Source organism: Acinonyx jubatus, chromosome A1, assembly GCF_027475565.1.
Source record: "Acinonyx jubatus isolate Ajub_Pintada_27869175 chromosome A1, VMU_Ajub_asm_v1.0, whole genome shotgun sequence".
NCBI lineage: Eukaryota > Metazoa > Chordata > Mammalia > Carnivora > Felidae > Acinonyx > Acinonyx jubatus.
In genome coordinates, this window is record NC_069380.1 from 210,498,036 (window position 1) to 210,517,091 (window position 19,056).

Genomic DNA, 19,056 nt, shown 5'->3' on the forward strand with positions numbered 1-19,056 from the left:
TCATGATCTCACCTTTCGTAGGTTTGAGTTCCGCATCTGGCTCTGTGCTGACAGTTCAGAGCCTGGAGCCTGCTTCTGATTCTGTGTCTTGCTCTCTCTCTGCCTCTCCCCCACTCATGCTCTGTCTCTCTCTGTCTCGAAAATAAAGATAAACATTACAAAAATTAAAAAGTTAAAAAAATAATTTATTATTTATAGGTTATTATCAATCTATTTTTTAAGTTTATTCATTTTGAGAGAGAGCATGAGCAGGGGAGGGGTGTGTGTGTGTGTGTAGACGGGGGCGGGTGGGGGGGCGGGTAGGGAGAGGAAAAGAGAGAGAGAGACCCAAGCAGGCTTTGCAGGGTCAGTGCAGAGCCTGACAATGGGGATCAAACTCACAAAACTGCGGGATCATGACAACTGAAATCAAGAGTCAGATGCTTAACCAACTGAGCCACCCAGGTGCCGTGGTTTTAGGTAATTTAGAATGTTCCCATCTGCCTTTACTGGGTCTTGGTATGCTACAGAGTAGATGGGTCGAGTACTGACTTGATACATTCATATTTTCCTGTTCTTCAAACCCTTTACATATATCTATTATCTCTCAAGAACACACAGTCATCTTTTGTTTTCGATCCTTGATTCTCACTGGAGGAAGAGAGGAGCCATGTTGTGAAATGTCTTCCATTCCCTCTCTGACTCTGTGTTTGAGCTGCCTTACTTTCTGTGTAACAGTTGTTCCTTTAGGTAGGGAGTGCTCATCCCTGCCCCTCCACTGGGGGCAACTAATAGTTGTCAATCCTAAATAGGTTAGTGCACTGGACTAATTTGCTGGAATTTTCTGTCTTTTTGTTAAAAATACATTTTTAAAAAGTAACTAGCTTGTCAAAAAACTCCTGAGGGTATGTGACATTTTAGTGTGTATTCTGAAAACATGGCTTTATGTTACTCATTTTGAGCCCTTAAACAAAGAAAAATATTACCCTTTGCTCTTCTCTTTTAGGAAATTCACACAAACGAGAAGGAAGTAACAGAGAAGGAAGTCACTCTTCACTTGTTGCCAGGTAATGGTCGTTTAGCATCAGACCTCATGTGCCACTCAAAGCCAGTGATAAATTAATGTCATCCCTAGTATTGCTATATATAAACTCCTTTGTTTTCATCCAGAAGGCATATAACAGGAATGAGTTGGACAAAAATATCAAGGTCTTTAGTTCAATCACTACATATTAGGTCTGAGTATTATAACATCTGCCAAGAATTTTTGTTTCCCCCTCCCCGCAAGTTGATGAAAATCAACCTGGCAAATTCACCTCCTTCACAAGCAAATGAAGCCTTTTTTGCGTCACTGTACTTGGACACATCCAGGATTCTGGTCTTCAGTCAGGAAAATTCTGGTCCTCTCCAGAGCCCTACATCCCACTTCTCCGTGCAGCTGCCCTAGACTAGCATGGCTGCCCAGGCTCCCCCGGCAGCGTTGGTGGGTGGCCTCACCTGTGGTCTTCTGCATCTGAGCATAAGTGCCAGGCAGGCTGTGGTTTACTAACCTTGGGACTGCCAGGGCTTTGCTCTGAGGTCATCACTGAGGAGTCTGGATTGGTTGGATATTTTTGAGATGGAAGAGAGTGACTCTATACCTTCAGTCAAGCTTTAATCATTTCTGAATTCAGAAACGGAAACTACTTGGTGGTCTGTCCCCTTCCATATGTGGGGCTGTCCTGGGAACTGTGCATTAAGTTCTTCCATTTTCTTTTTTCTAATCCCAGTAGCCTTTTTTTTGTGAGTTTTTGTTTTTAGGTATATTTCCCCCCAAACAGTAGAGGCCTCATTCTGGTACTGTTTACCTTATTCCAGTTTATTGGGAGGATATGATTACACACAAGTTTCTGACTGATCCACCTTATTTGGTAAATATATTGGGGTCCTGAAACTTAAAAAAAAAAATGTCTAAGTTTCAAAGGTTTGTATGTTTTTTTGTTTATTTTTTTTACAATAATGGCCTAAACCTTAATCCATATACCACATTTTCCTTCCTTTTCTTGGGTTATAGATTCTGATATTAACTTTCATTTTTAGCTCAGTGCTACATGCATTCGCCCATCCCCTGGAGTACCTCAAGTCTCTTCTAGATGCGCAGCCTCCATTTCCTAGACCAGACCATGAGCTTTTCCAGCTCCCACCTCCCACGATTCGAGACTTTATCTGCACACGCAAGCTGGTGGCTGTGGCACAGCATGTGCCTTGCTGACAGACTAGCACATCGCTGGGTGTTGTGTTAGCTGCTGTGTGCCCATGTCTCGTCTCCAGTGCGCAGCCACTGACTGACACAGCCTGCCTGGTCTCGGGGACACACTCACACTTAAAAGCTGTTTCACACTAGGAGTTGAAAAAGCACAGGAAGCTTTGCTCATATATTTTCCACCTTGAACCAGCTGAGGCGCTTTTTCTGGGACTGTTTTAAACCATAACGAGGCCCCAGCTTCATTGTTTTCTTCAAGCTCTGTGGTCTCAGTAGAGGCCGACCTAGTGACTGAGCCATCTTTTTGTATTTCCTTAGGAATTAACCCCTTGGGAGGTGGAAAAATATACCATAATCTGTGTCCCTTGATTGTCTGAGTGTCTGAAAGCCTTCTTTATTTTCATGTTGCAAGTTAGACCAAGTGAATTTTGAGCCAAAAAGTAAATTTAAAGTCATTGAGGAGAATATCCAGAGGGAGATTCTGAGGGTCTGAGATGGTTGTCTGTTGAAGGGGAAGAAAATGCCTTTTCTTTTTTGTTCTAAAATATTTGCACTTGATTTTTTATTTCTTCCATATCCTTCTCCTTTTCCTGCTCTCACCCACATGTCCAGCCCTCATGAACTTCTCTTCCATGGAGCAGAGAATGCTTGCCTATCCCTAAATCCTAATCTTTCTGACTGTAAAGAGAAGAACTCTCTATCTGCAGGAAATACAGCTTCTCATGCAGGCGGGGTGCGTGCAGATAGAGCAGGAAAGGCGACACACTGAGAGGAAATACTCTCAACTAAGAAAGAGAGGAAACAATTTTTTTCCCACAAACCTCTGACCTCCCTTTTCCTCCCGTCCTTCTCTGTGGAGCCAGAATGAATGTGATCAAGCTGCACCTCTGTGTCTGAGGAAGCCACCTGCGAGCCCTTTGGCCAGGGAGGCACCCGCCATCTTTCAGTGATTGCAGAGTGAGAGATGGCCCACTCTCACCACAAAGTGGCTTGAGCTCTACGTTCCAGAGCCTTTCTGATTTCATTCATTTAGGGTCATTTTCATTCATTCATTTTCATTCATTTCTATACCACACCTACCTGCTTGGGCCCAAGTAATAGGAACACTGAGGTCTGCACTTGCAAGTGTAGCTGAGATCATTTCCACCTATTGGACACTTTCCTGGTTCACAGTGAAAAGGTAGAGAAATGCCCTGTGTGAAGGTGTATCAGCCATTTTGCATTCACTTATGAGTGGTCCCTGCTCTGCTTCATCTCCACACCTAAGGTTTGCCGCTCCTGCTGTGCTGGAAAGCGTAGAGTTCTGAAGGGCTGTAGTGTAGTGTGTGTTTGTCTTTCCCGGGAATGGAGCTGGGGAGGCTTTTACTGTTTGCATACTGTATGTTCCCTGAGGACTCTGAGGAGGGCTTGTTTGGTTTCGATCAGGTGAACAGCTGCTTTGTGAAGCCAGCACGGTGCTGAAGTATGTCCAGGAAGATTCCTGTCAGCGTGGGATCTATGGGAAACTTGTCTGCACGGACTTCAAGATTGCTTTCTTGGGCGATGATGACTCTGCATTGGATAATGATGTATGTATGAGCTGCGTTTGGCTCAGTTTGTGGGGAGCAATAAAATTGTGGCCCCATTGTCTTTTTTCCCAGCTCCTCAATTCCCCACCACGCTCGCCACCCTCACAACACACATGAAACACCAACGACAGAGGTCCTCAACACCAGAATGCCGTCTGTCCTTTGGAACCTCTTTTCAGTTGTAGGGCCATTCTAAGTGCCCCAGGTCACGCTGGCTTGCATCTGACTTCATAGGTTGACACCATCAACTTTTTCTTACTTTCTTCTGTATTTCAGCACAGTATGTATCACTCATTGGAATCACTAATCTCCCCTAATACCAGTTCCCCGTGTTTTCTCTGTACTAAGCTGTCCCTCAAATTCAAGAACTGAGTTCGATTATGAAACTGATGCTTGCAGCACTTGAATTCGGGTTTCCTTTGCCCTGAGTAGCAGTGCCCTTGTAAGACCTGGAGAATGGGCAGTGGAGTGAAGGAGAGGCCTGCCCACACCACTCGGAGAGCGCTGTACGTTGATGCAAACCCAGCTGTCCCAGCCCACCCTGGCTGTCTTGGAGTGTGGGCTTCTGTGCTGCTGTCTGCTCTAGTGGCTTGGCTCCTTGTCCTGTGCAAATAAAGACAGCATTCACAGATACTTGAATCTCCCAGCGTTTGCTTCCTAAACCTGGCTTCCCGTAGCTCTGTCACTCACCTGTTTGCATTTGTGAGGACTCTAACCTCCCAGAGTGATTGTGTGTGGCACGGCCGGTTAGCCTGGGAGCAGCCCAGGAATGGCATGTTGTGCCTGGCTTTGCAAACAAGGTGCTTACCAGCTTTCCTTGCACACTTCGTCATCTCTTACTCGGGGAATGTGCCTCCATCTCCCTGTTTGTTTTTTAGAGTGTACACTCTATTTTTCCTCAGTTTTATTGGGATATAAATAATAACATTGCATTAGTTTAAGGAGTATAACAGAATGATTTGATAGATGTATATCAATATATGTATATATTGCACAATGATCACCAAAGTAGGTTTAGTTAACATCTGTCATTTCCTATAGTTACCAATTTGTTTTCCTTGTGATGAGAACTTTTAAAATTACTCTCTTAGCAACTTTCAAATATGTAATACAGTATTATTAACTATAATCACCATGCTGTGCATTACATCCCATGATTTATCTCATAACTGGAAGTTAGTACCTTTGGACCACCCTCACCCATTCTTCCATCCCCTCTCTGGTTTTTTTAATGTGTAGTTGGAAATCGGTGATTTGCTCTGCCTTTAAATGTTTAATAGGGCACAGAAAAGAGTCACAGTTGTTTCCTTTTGAATCTTTTAGGAAACCCAATTTAAGAATAAGGTTATAGGAGAAAATGACATAACACTCCACTGTGTTGATCAGATTTATGGAGGTAAGTATCTTTTCCCCTGGGGTGTTGCCAGCCTTTGAAAGTATAGCTGATAATGACAATATTTTTATGGTCCTTTACAGTTTACTAAAATTTCTTTACATATTTGTTTTGTTTAAATCAGTTCTATGGATGATAAAATTGAGATGTATAGTGGCTTGTTTGGGGTCACTTAGCTGGGGGAACTTGGACTTGAACTTGGAACCTATTCTGAGACTCCACAGTGCCATTAAGTGTTTGTTTATTTTGAGAGTGAGAGAGAACATGCATGCATGAGCCAGGAGGGGCAGAGAGAGAGGGAGAGAGAATCCTAAGCAGGTTCCACCCCCAGGGCGGAGCCTGACATGGGGCTCCATCTCACGATCGTGAGATCACTACCTGAGCCGAAATCAGGAGTTGGATGCTTAACCGGCTGAGCCACCCAAGTGCCCAGACAGAGCCATTATATGCTAGATCACACTTGTGGCTGTCCATGTTAGCTGTGTAGGTTTTACTGTAAAGTCTAATCTGAGAAAGACTTGTACTCCATGTCTTTTCTGCTAAGGGTCAAGCTTCTCTGTGCTTCACTTCTCTATTTTTTCTGTCAGGGCTTTTTCAGAAATCATTCAGTAGCTGTTTAGATCCCAACACCAGTAGGTGCAGCCTGGTCCGAACTCCGGGACAGGGAGGGGCCCCTGGCCATAAACCCAGGAGTTGACTGTCCTGAAAGCATGTCCCTAGTGACTCCCTTTCATTTTTTGTAATGTTAGCTTTTGGAGTCAGTTTTGCCGATAGTGGCCAGTTCATTTTGGTCTCGTGCAGAGGAACGAAGAGCCTTGCACATTCTCAGAGCCAGGCCCTTGCTCACAATTACTTAGAAGACAGCACCTTTCCTCTTACTTTTGAGAGGTCCTAATAGTCTTTCTTGTTTCCTTAGCATTGACTTTTTGCCTTCTAACATGATTTCCCTTCCTGATTTCATCGTTGATGTGTAGTGTTTGATGAGAAAAAAAAAACTCTCTTTGGACAACTGAAGAAATACCCCGAGAAACTCATCATCCACTGCAAAGACCTCCGAGTATTCCACTTCTGTCTGAGGTACACAAAAGAAGAGGAAGTCAAAAGGGTAACTAGTTGCATGTATTTTTAGGTTTTCTTTCCCATCAGGTTTTACCACTAACTCTTATTTTTGGCTTATATTGTATGAGGATGGAGGGGGGAACATGCCTGTCTGCAAAGTGAAATTGGTTATAATCCCATATGCTTTGATTAGAATTGAGAGAGAATTGGGGAAAACATGTCTATTATGTTGGCACCCATTTACCTTTAATTGTTCAGTTCGTAATGTTTTGATTCCTGGAAACTGAAGAGTGGGAGGTGGGAAACCAGGGTCAGGAGGCACCCTTCTTCCCCCACACCTGACAGTCTTTCCAAAAAGTAGTAGCAAGGACCCCCAGCTCCTGGAATGGATGAGTTCGTACCTGGGAGGTAGTAGAAGTATGCGGGAGGGAGGAAGTGGTATAGGGTCGGACGGGCAAAGCTGAATTACCAAATGAGGCCTGTGATTTTGGACATTAAGGAAACTTAATCTGGTTGCTTCAGCAAACTGAAATATATAACTGTATGAACTGGTTACAGGGGTCACTGTAATTTCCAAGATTTGTGTTACTGAGGTATCAAAGGTCTCAAACTTGCCACTGTAATGGTAAATACGTCAGGGGAGACCTGGTGGGGGGCGCAGCTCACCTGTTGTTTCTGGTTACAGTTGAGTTGTGCACACTGACAAGTAAATCCTTGGTTTTCTTTTAGGGAGTGTGAGAGTTCAGTTAGAACAATAAGCATGACTCTGGTATCTATTCTGAGCAGGAAATGAGTGGTGCAGACAGGGAAAAGTCCCAGAGAAGCCAGAAACTTCATTTTGAATGATGATTTTAGTCATCTATCCAAACATACTTTAGTTTGCAACTTCAAACAAAAAGCACAATGGATTGATTTCTTTTTCTGATCTTCTAGAAGAAGGTTGTAAAGGCCACAAGTGGATCAGAATAGCTAAATGTCTTGGTTATTGTCTGATATTAGCCCTCTGTCTCTGATGTGTCAGATTTTTAGAATATCTGAATATGGCACTTAAGCTTCTGTAGCACCTTGATTTTGAGAAATTAGATGGTTTTTAAAAATTTCCCTAGAAATTCAAAGCTCTTAGAAAACCTGACAAAATTGTTAACATTCCATTTATTTGGCATTATTCCAAAAGATAAGATCTTAGAGACCTCAACAAGAGTTTGTGTGCTGCCCAGAGGAGCCTATTAGCATGACTGAAAACCTAGACTCAGTGTTTACCTGCCAAAAGCATGACTATACCCATTGTTTGGTTCTTTTCTAGATTGTCAGTGGCATAATCCATCACACCCAGGCTCCCAAACTGCTTAAGCGATTGTTTCTGTTTTCCTATGCTGCTGCTGCACAAAACCATGCAGGTGAGTGTCTTCTGGGCTGTAATTTGCAGGCAGACCCTTTCAATTCCTACAGAAACTAGCAGGAGAAAACCCATCCATGAGCTTTTTCCTCTCTCCCAGCAACTGGTTGCCTCTTGCTTGGGTGATTCATTCAAGATTCTTATTAAAAAAAAGAAAAGAAAAGAAAAAAACTTTTTTCTTTTTTCCTGCGATCTTTGTTGCTTTAACTTATCTTTTAGGTTTATGTGCTTTTTGTGAGGGATTATTGGCTTGATTATTTCTTATGAAAGATAAAATCAACATTATAACTGGCAATGTGAGACTATAGAGAAGCAAAATTCAGATAAGTTTAAAATAATCCTGTTTATTCCTGGGTTCTTTTTTTTTCACTTTAATGTACTTGATCTCATTTCATAACACTCAAGAGAATGTTTTGCATTCTAGAAAGCCTTTAAACAACCAGAACGTGCTCTTTAGCAGATATTTTGGGGGAATTGGAATAGTTGTACATAAGGGAGCACATCAGAAAACAAGTGTGCTTACAGAACTTAAAATCCCAAGTGTTTGCCTTTCAGTTCAGGGAACAGTCCTTTACTAAGAAACTTCAGTCATCTGAATTAGCTATCAATAATGCCCAGCACTGTTCAGTGTTTCCTTAGATGTCTGTCTGTACCTTCCCTCCATCTCTCTCCTCGGTCCGTGCACTCACTCTGCCCGTCACCCGTAAGGTCACATTGATGTCAAGTGACTCTGGGTGTTACATGCTTTTCGTCAGAGAAGTAGCATGCTGGAGTACAAAGTTGAACTGCTCATTTGGTCGGCATTTTTTGAACGCTTGCTGTGGTTCAGGACTGTGGGGATGGATGTGAATACAACTAAATCCCCATCCTCTGAGCATCAAGTCAAGCAGAGGGAGCGGAGAGCTGTGTCCTCTGGTGGAAGGGCCTGCCAGGGACACAGGGCACAGGGGGTGCCTGAGCAGTTAGTGGAGGTATGGGAGTGTCTGGTGGGCGAGGAGGAGTATTTTAGGCAGAGGGATTAGCACGTGCAGAGATGTAGATATCTGAAAGAGCAGGTTGCCTTTTGGGAACTCTGGTGACCTAGTAGAAGAGCTCTGAATTTTGGGGTCTGTCCCACCTGAATTCAAATCCTTGCCCAGCTGCTCAGTAGCTGTGTGATCCTGGGGATGACACTAAACTCTTGGGGCATCTGTTTTCTAATTTTCAAAACAGCAGCATTCATGCCTCTGATGAAGTGTTGTGAAGATTATAAATTGTTAAATGTGTGGCATTTAAGGTGCAGTAAATTAAAGAGGGTTAATTGAAAGTGTAACTGCATATTATTTGGGGTGGATTATGTTTAGAGACTTGATTACACACTAACTTAAGATAATGCTCAGCTCTACTGTTAGACTGAACATAAAATTAGTTCCTTAATTTCATAAGTTCATCTTTATGAATGACAGATCTTTTCAGTGGAGCTGTACATATAAGTGCTGGGTAACTGGCTTATAATAGCTTGTTGCAATATGAGATATACAAAATATGACTTATTTGTTGGTTACTGTAATTTTTATAAACATTTATTGAGTTTGTATTTGAAAAATCATACTCTATTTTTAGGAATTCTGCTTTTTCCTTATATCCTGATTCTTGGTCCAGACTCTACATAGGACAGTTTCTTGGCTCGCCAACACTGGGTTGATCTGTGTTCCAAAGCCCTTCGTTTGATTGACTCTGGCAGTTTCTTCACCGTGTGGTGCCTTTTTTTTGTGTGCCAGAAGGCCGAGGATATGTGGCATCTTTTATTCTATTTTAATTCCATCTTTTTCTTATCCTCCTTCCCACCCCCATTTTTTGAGAAGTAAATGTTATAACTGATAGATGCTAATTGACCAATTAGCTTTTGCATTGAGTAGGGGTGTGTAGAGATGGGTGCTTTGCAATCTGAACATCTTTAGTTATTTCCTGGCTTGATAATTCATGAATGTGATTTGGCTGAAAGGTCCTGAATACTGAAGACATGGCATTTTAGAGAAGGACTTACTGGTGTTGCTAAGAATATTATCTGTTTTTGAATTGGAGTATTATTATTTGTGTTCATGGGGAATTTTTTTTTTTTTTTTTTGCATTTATTACTTTATGGAAATCCCTTACAGCTGCGTGGGTTTTAATTCTGGTTCTGTCATTGCTTAGCTCTGTGACCTTAGGCAAGTTTCTTGACCTTTCTGTGCCACATCTATAAAATGGAGGATTAATATTGCATACGCTGTAGGATTATGAAGATTGAGTTAATAAGATGTAATATGCTCATAACGGCACCTGGCACGTACTAAGGGCTATATAAGTGTAATCACTGTTTTTGTCATTATTCCTATTATCTTTTGTACTATGATATGATTTGATTAAAAGGAGTATGGGGGAGGGGAGCCTGTGTGGCTCAGCCGGTTAAGCATCTGACTCTGGATTTTGGCTCAGGTCATGTTCTCACAGTTCGGTTCATGAGTTAGAGCCCTGCGTTGGCCTCTGTGCCCTGACGTCGGGGAGCCTGTTGGGATTCTGTCTCCCTCTCTCTCTGCCCGTCCCCTGTTCACATTCTCTTTGTCTCTTTCAAAAAAAAAAAAAAAAAAAGGCATGGGGGAGTTTTATCAAACACTGTTTTTCCCAAAAGTCTTGGGTTTTGTGTGTGTGTGTGTGTGTGTGTGTGTTTTGATGTGCAACAAAGGGCTTGAAGTAACTGATTTGCATAAATACCTGAGACTGTTTTGGTGCATGCCACCCTGCAGTCTATGGCTTGGGAGAGGGCCACGGACACATCTGTCGGGTTGCAAGAGTAACGCTCCTGGACATTTCCTCCTAGCAGGGAGTAGCAGGGCAGGGTGAGGGGCAGAATTCTCCATCACCAGGGTGCTGTCCTTTATAAGCCCCAACCCTCACTGTGGCTGTCTGATCTGGTGATGGCCTTTAGTAACCAGGTGTCACACTGGAAAATCCTCTTGCTGGCGGTCATCTTCAAACTGAGGGAAGATTTACATTCAGGCATCTGACATGCTATTCAAATGAGTTTGCCATCTTATGCACATGTTGGTAGGGCTAAAAATATTTTATTATTTTAGCATTTGTGCCAAGCCTGTCTTCTAGTGCTTCACAGGATCTTTTATGTTATGTAAATTATCTCATGGTCAGATGACTGAAAATGGAGCTACAAATTACTTTTGCAAGGAGTGGAGCAGGAACACATCTAGTATGAGGAGACAGGCCCTTGGTGATAATTTTGGGTTAATGACAAAAAAAAAGGAACCAGGTTAGGATTAAGCAGTGAATTTACTGTGCTTGGATAAAAATGGGCTTAGTGGACAAAATTGGGGCTTAGAGATCTACTTTCACATCATTAAAATACTTGTACTTCACGACACGATTTTATTGTCTTTTCAAATTTGTTTTGTTAGCCACTGATCCCAGGAACCATACGGTGATGTTTGACACACTTAAGGACTGGTGTTGGGAATTGGAGCGGACCAAAGGCAGTGTCAAGTACAAAGCAGTGAGTGTCAATGAAGGCTATAAAGTCTGTGAAAGGTAAGCATTCAGTGCTTTGCCTTTTTTTTTTTTAACAGCTTTATTGAGATTGAATTCACATGTCATACAGTTCACATATTTGAAGTACACAGTATTTTGAGATCTGTTCACAGAGCGTGAAACCATCACCACAGTCCATTTTAGAACATTTTTGTCAGCCCTAAAAGAAACCTCATGCCCCTTAGTAGTTGCCCCTCATGTGCCCTCAACACCCCTAGCCAACCTCTGGTCCACTTTCTGTCTTTATAGTTTGCTTATTCTGGAGATTTCATGTAAATGGAATCATATCGTAAAGTGGTCTTTATGCTTGGCTTCTTTCACTTACTGTGATGTTGTCAAGGCTCGTCCATGTTGTTGCATGTATCAGAATTTCATTCATTTTTATTGTTGAATAAGATTCCATGGTATGGATGTACCACATTTTATTTACTCATCAGTGTATAGACATTGGGTTGTGTTCCCTTTTTGGCTATTTTGAATAATGCTGCTATGAACATTTGTATACAAGGTTTTATGTGCACAGAGGTTTCCAGGTCTTTTGTGTATATATATTTATATATACACCTAGAAGTAGAATTGCTGGCTCATGTAGTAACTCTGTTTAACTGTTTGAGGAACTGCCAGACTGTTTTCCACGGTGACTGTACCATTTTACACTCCCATCAGCAGGGTGTGAGGTTGCCACATTTTCCCACATTGAAACCATGCTTAAGAAAACCTTAAGGTGTCCCTTAAAACATTCAGAAATGAATTTGTGTCTTTTTGTGTGTGTCTTTTTTTCCATTTTATCTGTAGTCCAAGTGTAAAACGATTAGAGGCATTTCTGAATTTATATTGTGTATTTGCTTTACTTTTCTTGGGCACTTTATTCAGTAAAAATCTTTGAGTGGCTACTGTCATGCCAGGTAGTGACCTAGCTACTGGAGATACAGCACTAAGAATTCCTGCCCTCCTGGAACTTTCATTCTGGCAGGAGGCAAACTATGAGAGAACAAATGAGTGAATAGAGTGTATTAAAACGTGGTAAGTACTGTGGAGAAAATTAAATCAACAACGGACTAGGGAGTGCTGGGGGGTGTTGCTGCGGAGGTTGGTCAGGCACAGGGGACAGTGCAAAGTCAAAGACCCTGAGGTGGAATCTAGTCTGGCTTCTGTGAGGAACAGTAAGGAGCCCAGGGGCTGGGGAGCAGTCATCAGGGGACAGAGGAGTAGGGGTGAGGTCAGGGCGCAGAGGGGTGGTTGGATGGTTACGGTAGGAGGCTTTCAGAATTTATCATGCGGTGTGGAGGAGTTTGAGCAGAGGCGTGATGTGATCTGACCTACATTTTTAAAGGATGACTCTGCATAATCCTCTTTTAGAAACTTGAATCTTATCATTTTGGGACCTATTCCCCAGCACGCTGCTAATAGTTTTATAAGATTTGTATTTTTGTAGAGCATTTTGTATTTATGGTTCTGATGGGCCTCTTCACATCAGTTTTGATTTTGATCAATCTCAAATATCTATCAAGTTAGCTCTCCTGACACAGCACAACCTGGAGTGACAGTGGGGAGGGACCTGCAGAGCAAGTGTCACCTCCCCATTCCCACCCTCCTCCTCCACTCTTTCCTAGTCACAAAGCTTGGAAAGGGAAGGCTAACTCTCCCTCAAAAAGAACTTAGAAATCCCTGCACCCAGGAGGTGGTAGCGTGTAATGTGATGTTGACACTGATAGGAGGCATCCCCGTTCTCAGAAATGTTTTTAAAAATCCTGCCATGGACTGATTAAATTCATTAGGACTTGTGTAGTTCTCAGCACACCAAAAATATACTTGGTAGGGAAGGCAGGTGGGGAGAAAGCCTTTAATGAGTGGTTAGCAGGGAAAACGAAGCTTTAGCAAGATTTTAGTGCTTAGAGCACCTGGTGCCAACACACCCCACCTTGGGCTGCCCCAGCCACGCATACCGTCCTCTACGCTTTTCTGTCCCAAGGGGAAGAGACGGGGCAAGTTGTGCTTTGTTTCTCACCCGGACCAAGGTGGTGCAGCCTGCTGGTCTCCCCAGTGTTCACTGCCTATATTTACAAGGCGCTTCGTGTTTGACTCCTGCCCAACTGCCTTCTGTCCAGTCCCCTGGCCACTCTGACCCCCTGCCATAGACCTTTCCTGAGTGGTCTCCTGTTGGGGGTGCTCCTTTGTCTTTCAGCTGCAGGAGGGTAGTTCCTTCCAGCTTGTGTGTCAGATATTAGCCCAGGTGTTACTTTCATAGGGAGCCTTCCCAGGGCTAGGCCAGGTCTCTGGGAGAGCTTTCATTGCACTTACTGTGTGCCTCTCTTCACAACACTTCCTACAATTGTGAGTTTATTTTTATCTGTGTCACTGTTTGGAAATGTTTGCTTCTGCAACCTGGCAGCTCTGGAGAGATTCAGGGACACTGTTTTTGTTCATCACTATATCCTCAGTCCCTAGTACAGTGCCTGGTTTTGAGAGGCACTCAATAAATAGAATGAGTAAATTAATGGAGGTCCTTCCTTCAGGAGTGAGAGGGCACTCCAACCAGTTTGGATAAGAATAGGAAACTGAGTTTCTGCTTCATCTCCCAAGGTCAGAGCTGGCTCTTTACCAGTCTTCCTTCTGAAAAGCCTTTCTGAAGGCCTTTGTCTCATCCTGCCTCCTGTCAAGGTATCAGAAGGCCCGTTACCCTGCAGGGTAACGTATAAACCATTGCTGCCTCAGGAAGACATTGCTGCCCTGATGTTGTCACTCTGAGGGTTTCCTCACCCTAAGTAAGGCTGTGACCGAGTGGACTGGACAACTTTCCTTGAATATTTATTTTGAATATTTCCTTGAATAATAAAGTCGTCCTCTATTGGGAAAGGCTGTTTACTTGAAACTTGTCCTAATGACTAAAATGACTGCTCTCCAAGGAGGGAAGATTAACTGTTTGTGGACATTGGGAGCCTCACAGCAGAGACCCCTTAGAACTTCCTTGTAGTTCACTGGGACAGGAGAGAACATCTTGAACTCCCGTCGCTGTGCACAGCTGTCCATCTCTGTGCGCCCTCCTTTCTGTAGCCACTGGATCTGACGTTTTTTCCCCCTTTGGTGAAAGACTATTTATAAGAGAAAATTAACTGGCTAAGCAACATTGTAAAATAGCCTCACTTGTAGGGGAAGACATGCAAATTTTTTAAAACAATGTGGCCCAGGAGCGCCTGGGTGGCTCAGTCCGTTGAACATTGGACTCTTGATTTTGGTTCAGGTCGTGATCTTGCGGTTTATGGATTTGAGCCCTGAGTCGGTTTGTGGATTTGTGCCCTGAATTGGGCTCTGTGCTGCCAGTGCCACTGCTTGGGATTCTCTCTCTGCCCCACCCACCCTGCTCACGTGCACGTGTGTGCTCTCTCTCTCTCAAAAATAAATAAATAAAAATAAACTAAAAAATAAAAATATTGTGGCCTAAGCTGGGGAGGGAGCTGAGACTTGGGGCTGAACCCACCACACAGGTGGCTCCCCTCTGCAGACTGAGAAACAGTGGTCTGTGTATAAGCTGCCATCCAGGGCAGTGCTGCTCCCAGTTTGCGCAGCTAAATCACCTGGGAGCTCGTTAATGTGCAGATTCTGATCCACTAGGTGTGAGGTTGGGCTTGAAAGTCTGCTGTCCAGGTGATGCCGCTGCATACCTGGAGCGGTAGGGTCTTCTAGGAGCAATAGGTAGGAGCAATAGCCATAATCCTGTTTCTATACTAGGAGGGCTTTTCAGCTTTGGATTTTCTTCTTCAGGTTTCTGATATTTCATAGTTCTGGGGTGGAGCCTGGACATAAGGAGGTTTTTAATTTTCCCATGTGATTTTAATGGGCAGCCTTATTCGTTGATTTGTGAAGAGGTATTTATGTATGTATGTATTTCTTTTACTTCAGTGATAACACCTGAACAAGGAACACCTTACCACCCACCCCCTTAAGCACACATCTAATAAAATATTCTGGACACTGCAGACTTCAAAAGCCAAATAATTCTTAACAGTTTTGATGGTTTGAAGTATCTTCTCCTTGACCAGTAGTTTCTAAACCTGATTTTATATTATAATATAATGGGCACTTTTTTCTTTTTAAACACCTTTAAGATTTTTTTAAGTGGAAAATTTCAGGCAGTATAAAAGAAAAGAGAATATGACGATTTCCCTTTCATTCATCACCCACCTTCAACAATTCTCTTTTTTTAAGTTTTTTATTTTGAGAGAGACAGAGTGTGAGTCAGGGAGGGCGCACCTGCCAGCACAGAGCCCAGTGTGGGGCTTGAACCCACCTGTGAGATCATGACCTGAGCTGAAATCAAGAGTTGGACACCTAACCAACTGAGCCATGCAGGTGCCCCAGCAATTTTTAACTCGTGCCTAATCCTATTTTCTCTGTGTTTCCCCTGAATTATTTATTTATTTATTTATTTTCCCCTTGAATCCTTTTGGAATAAATCCCAGACCTTACCACATTTCATTCATGAATATTTTGGTATACATCTCTAATAATTAAGGATTCTTTTTATAAATATAATCATAAAACCGTTGTCACCCCTTTCAAATTTAACATTAAAACCATCAATACCATTCAATAGCCAGTCAGTATTCAGAATGTCCCCATTGTTTTATAAACTTTTAAAACAATTTTTCATCTTTTTATGTTTTATCATTAATCAAGACTCAATGAGATTGATCTCTTGCCATTGATTGATAGGTGTCTTAAGTGTCTTAATCTATAGATTGTCCCACCATTATTTGTTTTCTTGCTTTTCAGTGTTTGTTTATTTTTGAAGGAGAGAGTGTGAGCGTGGGAGGGACAGGGAGAGAGAGAGGGAGACAGAATCCGAAGCAGGCTCCAGGCTCTGAGCTGTCAGCACAGAGCCCAACAAGGGACTTGAACTCATGAGCCATGAGATTATGACCTGAGCCGAAGTCAGACGCCCAATGGGGAGCCACCCAGGTGCCCCCATTATTTGTTTTCTTGCAATTTATTTGAAGAAACCAGGCTATTTGATTGTTTCTTATAATGTAGATTCAGTTGGTGTTTAAAATAGTGCCCCCCCATGGATTGATTAGATTTAATGACTTGATCACATTAAAATTCTGATCTCTTCAACTTAGAAAGTCCCTATGTCCCATCACCTAATTTGTAACGGATTTACTTAAAATGTGCAGTGTGCATACAAGTGGCATCTGATTATTTTCCATTATAGTTACACCACAGTTAAACTTCTTATTTCCCATGAGGCTTTATTTTAAGCTCTTTGACTGAAAGGTGTTTGTAGCTCACAGTGATGCAACTTACGCAGGTTTCTTATTAATAGAAACCTGCATCTGTTAACTAGAGGAAGAGGTGGTGTCCCTGTATAGCTCTGATCTTTGCAACTCTGAAACCTAACTTTCCCACATCCTACCACTTAACAGGTTATTTTTAGAACCTAAAATTTCTCATGCAGAAACTGAAGTCATACTGGTTGGGTTCAGAGCATAGCTCTCCTAATGCTTACTAGTTGTATAACCTGTGAAGGACCTTAGTGGCGCTGTCTCAATTTCTTTATCTGTGAAATGGAATAATAGTAGTACATACCTCATAAGAGTTGTCAGGAGGATTAAATGAATAATGTGTGTTATCTAATTAGAGTCTGGCATACAGTAAACACTTATTTGTTTGTTGTTGTCAGAGTGCTTGATAAAATGTCTCGGCAGCAGTCATCTTTTTTTTTTAAGTTCATTTATTTTCAGAGAGAGACCACAAACAGGGGGAGGGGCAGAGAGAAAGGGAGAGAGAGAGAGAGAGAGAGAGAGAGAACCCCAGTCAGGTTCCATGCTGTCGGTGCAGAGCCCAACACGGGTTGAACCCACAGACCATGAGATCATGATGTGAGCTGAAACCGAGAGTCAGATGCTTGACTGACCAAGCCACCCAGGTGCCCCTAGGCAGCAGTCATCTTAATTACTGGTTTTCGTATTGGTCTGACTGAAACAACATGGATGCTTAATTGCCACTATATGATGAGAAAGATCACTCCCAATTTTGGAATTCATATATTTTTAGATATCACAGATTCCAGTCCCCTCATTTCATGGATGAGGAAACAGACCCAGAGAGGTGGGGTAGCTTACTTAGGGTCACACAGAATCAGAGGCAGAGCTAGGATTTGAACCCAGAGTCCCAACTGACTTGCCAGAGATAATTCATGTGCATTTGCTCTTCTCAACAGGAAAATAAGGTTCATGTCCTGCCACTCTGCTTTCGCTTCCTCAGTTCATTAAAGTTGAGCTTTCATATTTAGTGAATTACTCTAGTACTAAAACTGGTGACATCTCTTTCTTCTAGATTGCCAGCATACTTTGTTGTCCCCACCCCTCTTCCCGAAGAGGATTTGTCACGCTTTCAGGGTCACGGCATACCAGTAAGTACATCTAGAAACACTAATAGCCGTGGGTTGCTCATCAACCCATTCTGACAAATTATTCTATTTAAAGCCGTTGGCTTTGGTCCTCCGTTCAAAACTGATCCATAAATATCTCAGGGAGTCACTAAAAAAGTTTCTCTCTCAGACTTGAGGCTCCCTAGGACAGAGCTCTAAAGCTTTCACAGATGAAGTAGAGTTTTTAGCAGAAACATCTTAGAGATGTAAGAGGATTATGTATCTGTCTAGTGTTGAAAGCCAGCCTGATTTAACACCTGAAATCATTTTGAGGCTGAGCTAGCTGACCACCCTAAGGGAATAAGGTTTAACATTCTTTTGGGCCCCACTATTAATTTTTGAGTGGGCATGGCCATGTTTTCTCCCAGAGGCAACATGGAGAACTAACTTATTTTTCACAGAATAGACTGGGATGGGAGCCATATTTAATGTGTCACTGATCAAAGAAAGCAATACTTTGGCAGTTACTCCAGTTTCTAATTGGTGGTGGGAGTTGCCAAGCCTTCAGGGAATTTAGTAAGGAATGAGAATTATAAATAAATGCTGTGCTGTGCACATGGCTTATTCACCAAAAAGGTCATTCCTGTATGGGAGTCGAGATGTTTAATCAGAGGTCACGTGCTCAGAAGCCCATGCAGGCAGGTAGGTAATGAGCTTGGCCCTTGGCAGTGAACCAGATACCATCCGCCTGAGTTAAGGGGAGTCTGCTTCTCTGTGCCAGCCAATTTGTGCTGTGTGGGAATATGGGCCTTGTCTTGCCAGATATCTGATTTTTCAGGAGAAGCTAGAGATAGGGATTTTTATGTGAGTTGTGAGTTTTCCCAGTTTCTAAATGTATGCAACTGATTTAGATGTTTAAAAAACTCTGGTCTTTGGGCTAGAGTTGGCTCATGTCCCACCAGTTTGCAACCTTTGATTGAGAGCTGTGGTTTTCACACTTTCTGGTCTTAGTGCTCAACACTCTAAAACATTATTGAGGATTTCAAGGAGTTTTTGTTTATGTGGATTATATTGTTTCATATTTGCCATATGAAAAATAAAACAAAACTTACTGCTTATTTTAGCAATAAACTTAACTACATTTTAATGTAAGTGACATATTTTTGTGAAAAATAACTATTGTTCAAAACAAACAAAAACATAGGATAACAGTGTTTTACATTCTTAAAAATAGAAGACCACCGAATTCTTCTATCTGACCCTTTCATTCAGTGTGTTCTAGTATGGTAGCGTTTGGTTGAAGTACATGAAAATCCAGCCTCACACAGATCTATATTTGGGGAAGGGAGGAATATTTATTAGCCTTTTCAGATAACTGAGAATATTGTTCTTTGATGGTACACCAAAAAAAAAAAAAAATGATTGGTAGTTTCATAAAGGTTAATTGCAATAAGGAATCTGAAAATATAATGAATTTTTCATTCTCTGCTA

The 19,056-nt window shown here is 42.3% G+C and overlaps 1 protein-coding gene across 4 annotated transcripts in view; it reads left to right on the forward strand.

The window, feature by feature from the left end:
• Positions 1-19,056, forward strand: part of MTMR12 (myotubularin related protein 12) — a 65,672-nt gene that overhangs the window by 24,034 nt on the left and 22,582 nt on the right. For all 4 annotated transcript variants that reach the window (XM_053201723.1, XM_027074995.2, XM_027075015.2 and 1 more), the window contains 7 exons: positions 986-1,046; positions 3,647-3,789; positions 5,113-5,185; positions 6,157-6,287; positions 7,545-7,638; positions 11,066-11,195; positions 17,532-17,607. In XM_053201723.1, the coding sequence (XP_053057698.1) occupies positions 986-1,046; positions 3,647-3,789; positions 5,113-5,185; positions 6,157-6,287; positions 7,545-7,638; positions 11,066-11,195; positions 17,532-17,607 (708 nt within the window). The remainder of the gene's footprint in view (positions 1-985; positions 1,047-3,646; positions 3,790-5,112; positions 5,186-6,156; positions 6,288-7,544; positions 7,639-11,065; positions 11,196-17,531; positions 17,608-19,056) is intronic.